This window comes from Camelina sativa, chromosome 9 (assembly GCF_000633955.1).
Source record: "Camelina sativa cultivar DH55 chromosome 9, Cs, whole genome shotgun sequence".
Lineage (NCBI taxonomy): Eukaryota > Viridiplantae > Streptophyta > Magnoliopsida > Brassicales > Brassicaceae > Camelina > Camelina sativa.
This window is the reverse complement of record NC_025693.1, coordinates 4,229,099-4,235,324: the sequence shown is the minus strand read 5'-3', so window position 1 is coordinate 4,235,324 and position 6,226 is coordinate 4,229,099. Positions and strand designations below refer to the sequence as shown.

At 40.8% G+C, this 6,226-nt stretch overlaps 1 protein-coding gene across 1 annotated transcript; it reads right to left on the bottom strand.

Annotated features, from left to right (window-relative positions):
* On the bottom strand, positions 5,032 to 5,583 carry LOC104715004 (cytochrome P450 71B37-like). The gene has a single exon (XM_010432463.1). The coding sequence runs from the start codon at positions 5,581 to 5,583 to the stop codon at positions 5,032 to 5,034; it is 552 nt and encodes a 183-aa protein (XP_010430765.1).

The window sequence follows — 6,226 nt, the reverse complement described above, 5'->3', positions numbered from 1 at the left end:
GCATGACATAGGTGGGGTTATTCATGAATGCAAGGCTGTTATTCAGAAGATGATTATCCCAAAGAAGCTAGAGGACCCTGGTTCTTTCACCTTGCCTTGTTCTCTAGGTCCATTGGCCTTCAAAAAGTGCCTATGCGACCTTGGTGCTTCAGTAAGCCTCATCCCACTCTCTGTAGCTTAGAGGCTAGGATTCAACGAATACAAGTCATGTAACCTCCGCTTAATATTGGCTGATAGGACTACTAGATTGCCTCATGGTCTATTAGAGAATCTGCCCATCAAAATTGGACAAGCTGAGATTCCTACTGACTTTGTGGTGCTGGGAATGGATGAAGAGCCTAAAGATCCACTAATCCTGGGAAGGCCTTTCTTAGCTACAGCTGGAGCAGTCATTGATGTCAAGAAGGGGATGATTGATCTCAATCTGGGTAAGAATTTCAAGATGAAATTTGATATCAAGGATGCTAAGAAGAAGCCAACTATTGATGGGCAGACCTTCGTGATTGAAGAGAAAGATCAGAAAGCTGGGTTTGACATCTTTGAGGGTGTCAATGAGGCAGAAACAAGAGTTTGGGTAACCAAAGAAAAAACTCGAAGGGGCACTCAACCGTGTTCCAACTCGAGTGCAGTTGTTGCTCTCCCTAAGCGTCATGACCTGCTTCCTAAACTTCACCAACCGCAAGAGACAAGTCCTCCCGCGCTTGACAGTTTGTCTGAACTCCAAACTACCAAGATTCTAGGGGATTCAGTGAGAGAGTTAACAGCTATGGTGAAGGAGATGAGTGGGCAAATCAAGAAGCTCCAAGGTACAATGAGAAGTTCTCCTGCAAGGAAATTAAGGTGGAGGTTTGGGATAATGAAGAAGAGCAGTTCATTTGTTGTTGAACCTGGGCAGAATGTTAAAGAGTATCTGGCTAGACAAGACATACCAGAGGGGAGCTCACCACCTCTCTATGACCCTCCCAAAGCATAAGGAGTATGCAAAGTCAAGCTAGGGACTTTAAACAAGCTCACTTGGGAGGAAGTCCCAAAGGTATCACTGTAAATATTTTTTAGGATCCTTGTGTTTTTGATTTTCGTTTTTAGTTTTATTGTGTTCAGGAATCTACAGAAGGGAGTACGAGCTCAACGCAAGTATCACTTCCATCGCTACCGTTCACCACCACTCGAGTCGGCACCGTGTGACTCTACCCATCCGGCGATCCCAGCTCGTTACACGACTCAACCGACACAACTCAATCCTCTGTTCCAAAGTATCCTGCTCGAGTTGACCATATCCCAGTCGACCGACAAGCTCAACACACGTCCCGTCATCGCTGCTGTTTGTCACCCACGACCAGTTCTGACTTGATCCTTCCGAAGCTTTAGTCGCAGTCTCGGAGAACAAACACGCATTTCTCACCCTTCGACTCGAACCTCGTTGTTACACAACACGAGCTGAACGACTCGACTACCGGATCATCCACCTCGCTCGAGTCAACGTGCGTACACTCGACCCACATCGACCAACCAGGTGAGACCACTACTACGGATCCCAAACACGGTGAAGGACAGAGCCAGTACCACGCACCAACTACTTGGGCGAGCTCAGACTCCTTCTTCTACTACTGAGGTACTCCTACCTTCCATTGTATATACCATTCCATTTCTGCATTGTTTCTGTTGTGATTCTTAAATCCTCCTGCAAATTTTTCTTACACAGGAGAGTGTGTATTTTAAGTTTGGGGGAGGGTTTGAGATGATGTATCTGATGTTGTGTTCTGTGATTCTTATTTCAATTTTTTGCATCATATCATGTTTGAGATAGCATCCATTTATTTGCATAGAAAAACCAAAAAAATTGAAAATTTTTGAAATTTCCACAAAAACAGAGTGTTCATGTAGCTTGCACTTGCATATTAGGATTGAGTCTAGTGTCATTCATATAGGGTTATTGCATTTACCATAGGGGTTGATGATGATTGTAACCTTGGTAGCATGCTGAATTCAATAGGATAGGATCAAGACCCTTGGTATTAGTTCTTTGATGCATGTTGATTGAATTTGAAAATGTAAGATGGAAGCATGTTCTGAATTGACGTCATTCCCTATCTATCTGAACCTAATCCTGACTTGCAATTATCTTGTTATGCATTGAAGTTGAACTCATGGATACCGTATATATACTTGGATTTTCTTTCACATTTTTACAACCTTTGTCAATCCAAGTAGCTGATTCCCATCTTTGGAACAGTCTCCTGCACCCTTAACCAACCGTTCTTTCAAGCCAATTGTATTCTTGAGTGTCAGGTCTTTTCCGAGTTGAGCTTGTTAGAAAGTGTTAGGTTCTAACCGACAAGAGTAGGATCCTGTGTAGCTCTAGTTCGCGTTATCCGGACTAGTAGGACTAGGTGAGAACTTGACATTGGGTATTGGGTTTGGATTTGTGCAGAAAAGTAAAGGGTAGAAAGTCTTAAGGAAAGGGATGTGTTTTCAAAGTTTACACGTCTAGTAAAGGATTTGGGGTGAGCAAAGTAAAAAGAATAATTGGTTCTGGGCATGAAATTAAAAAAAAAATTAGACAAAGAAAAGAAAGTAAAAATGCTTAAGATGTCTAGAGTTTTCAGAAGAAAAGAGAATGAACCATAGTGATATTAGAGTTTTCCCAATCCGCTAGAGTGATAAGAAGTGAACTCTTCCTAAGACCAAATCTAAAGAATGAAAGAATGGGTTTGAGATGAAGTTTCTGATGAAGGGTAGAGATAGGTCCAACTTCGGTTTGGAATGTTCTTTGGGTAGACAGGGCGCTGCTCTTATATGCATCAGTTGGTTTCAACCTTTAGCCTTCTCTTAAGCTCAACTCTTTTCATGAGAGAACCTTGTTATGTATCGATGGAAACACTTGAGAAAGAGACCACATTTGTCTCTAACCATTCACCCTAGCCAAATGAGTTCAATGACACTGCATAGCTTGATTCATGGTTCTTTGTTAATAAATGTTAAAAGGGGTGATTGATAGGATTGCATGTGTACATCAAGCGAATGAAATTCCTTCACCATGCATCATAGAACTAAAAACAAGGACCTTGATTCTAACTACTCTATTCAGTATGTTTTAGGTTCTGAGACCCCATCTTCACACCTCTTCTCCATACCTTGTTCTTGATCGTTTGCTTGAGGTCAAGCAAAGAATAAGTTTGGGGGAGTTGATATGTCTATATTTTGTCTCTGCTAAGCATATTTTTGTCACGCATCTAGTTAGAATAACTAATTGTTTTGCATGAATTTCTACTCTCTTTTGTACACTTTTCATATTTAGGTAGTTCTTGCATTATCTTCGCATACCTCGTGCATTTTGGAGTATTTCAGGTATTTAGGAGACTTTGGAGCCAGGCTGTCTCGAGTCGCGCCATCACTCCGTCATCACACATCCGCTCGAGTCGCGCCATCACTCCGTCATCACACATCAGCTCGGGTGGCGCCATCACTCCGTCATCACACATCCGCTCGGGTCGCGCCGTCACTCCGTCATCACACATCCGCTCGAGTCGCGCCATCACTCTGTCGTCGACTACCGTTTGAGCCAACGCCATCACTCACTCGAGCCACTACTCGTTCGCACATGTCAGGAAGACGTTCCATCTTACACGCTTCAGGAGATTCCCAAACCGACTCTTCATCTTGTCGTTTTAAGTTTTAGGGATTTTATGTCTTTACTATAAATACGTTTTGTTAAGTCTCCGCGACAACATCTTAGTTTTTATATCGTTTTTATTTTGTAAGGTTTCCCTAGCCACCAAGAACCATTCGCAGATTTTGTATTCAAATATCTTTTGATACATTGAGTATTTTGCATTTGATTTCTTCTACAAACTTGTTTATCTCATTTTTACCTACCTAAGAATGCTTGTTTCAATGTTTTCTGAGTTTGTATTGTTGATGATGATTTTCGGATCTGAGTAGTGCGTTAGTTCTTGAGGATGGGATAGATTAGGGGGAGGATCTTAGGATGTAGGGTGTTTGAGCATGATTTGCATGATTCCCTTCTGGACTAGAGTTAGAACTACTAGTTTCTCTCTGATCAATTTGAACTAGGTTCAAGACATTTCCACACCCAAAAGGTGTTTGATGAAATGTCTGACCAACTAGTGCCAGAGACTTACGTTCCTAGCCTAAGAGATTAGTTGTCTAGGATGTTTGTTGACGTGAATGAACTTGTTTGTCATGCCTGCTCGACCACGTTTCTCTAGCGAGAGCTAGGTATGGAAGTGGTTGAGTCTGAGTAGCTTTTACCAAGAGATTGGATTAGCTAAGTTGTGATGTTCATTGTTTAGGGATAGATTGCTTGTGGCATGTTAAACACTTTGTAGACTAGGATACTCCACTGACATCAATTACCCCCATCCTTAGGACTTTTATCTTTTTGATTGATATTACGTTCCTGAGATTGTTTCGCTTCTTGCTTTTTAGTTCATGCTTAGACTCGTTTCTGTTTTTATTAATTTTCATTTCTTGTCTTGCATTCTCTTTTCTAGTTCCAGAACACATTTCCGTTTGCATTTTTGTCATTCTAGGATTGTTAGAAAAAACACTATTTTTGAATTGGCTTAACTTGTGATTGCTTGATTGCATCTTGAGTGTTAGCAACATCCCATTTGGATTGATACCTTAAGTAGTACAGCACATAAGGTTAATTGAACCTGCTAGGATAGGAGACACAAAATCCTAGTATCAGATGTTAAGTTTGGGACCTTATATTTTGTTTTTTCTTGCTGTCTACATATATTATATTAGTTTTATTGAAAAATATATATTTAATAAAAAAATTTTAATAATTAATTTTATATTCAAAGATATAGAATTTTTTTTCTTGTCTATGAAAAAATTGTCACAGTAAACTCCTAAGAAGAACCACAATCAGACCAAAAAAAACTTATCATGATAAGAAACAAAGGAACCACAAGGTTTAGTTTTATTTAGTGCAATCTATATATGCTGTATCAAATTTTGTAATCTCAAGGAAAAAACATAGTTTTAGTGATCAATGATCTACTATCTCACAGGAACCAGTACAAGGTCATTTTTCTTGCTTGTATTGAGTCCAGGAGATTCTTCCATGTCAATATCTTCAACCACCATGCCTTCTGGTAATGTCCAGTCAAACTGATACAACATATTAGCTAGGCCAAACTCCACCATTGTTGTTCCCATGTACATGGCAGGACATATTCTTCTACCGCTTCCAAACGGCAACAACTCAAAGTTCTGTCCTTTTGAGTCAATCCCACTATTAATAAACCTTTCTGGAAGAAACTTCTCTGGGTCTTTCCAGATATCCGGATCACGGCCGATAGCCCATATATTCACATAAAGCCGTGTCTTGACAGGAATCGTGTAGCCATTAATCTTAAATTCAGACATTATTTCTCTTGGAACCATAAGAGGAGATGGAGGATGTAGCCTCCATGTTTCATTGATCACCATTTTAAGGTAATGGAGCTGATTTATGTCATCCAAGCTGATCACTGACTTGTTACCAATTTGATTTCTGATTTCAGATTGCACCTTCTTCATTACTCGCGGATTTCTCATAAGTTCTGTCATTGCCCATGTTGTTGATGTATGAAATCAACGATATACATAATACGAGTATTTGTGTGGGAATAAATCGGATCTGGTCCTTTTATTTAACGTAGAATTCAAGAAGGGTTTACAGAAATGACAATTAAAGAGCTAACACAATTAATCCGAATAATAGCTATTCTCTCTCTAATTGCCCAAATAGTCGATCCCCCTTTCTGACAATGATGTCAGGTATTTATAGAGGGACCTTGACCTAGGGTTTCTTCTATTTCCTGGTAAAATGACGATTTTGCCCCTGCGGCCTGTTGGGCTAGATCCAAGACTTTAGGCCCAAATCTTCATGAAATCTTCTGTTTGGGCCTTCATAAGTGTTGGGGGCAAGGCCCATATCCAACAATGGTCCCCCCTATTCCGATGTGCGATAGCCTGCTTGAGCCCGTCGGATCTGACTATGTGTCTTCTTGTCTGTCTTGCGGGAAGAACAGAAGATTTCAAGAGTTTTGCCGCCTTCCGGAGGGTTCCGGGATGAATAGTGTATTGCACACGTTTTTTGAGGTATCCGGGAGATTCCGGGATGAGCATTGCGTCGGGCATGTTTTTCGAGGTATCCGGGAGATTTCGGGATGAACAGTGCGTCGGGCACGTTTTTCGAGGTCCGTTGGGC

What these genes read in the sequence shown, in the direction of transcription:
- LOC104715004 (XM_010432463.1), bottom strand. Translation starts at nt 5,583, where the DNA reads ATGACAGAACTTATGAGAAATCCGCGAGTAATGAAGAAGGTGCAATCT.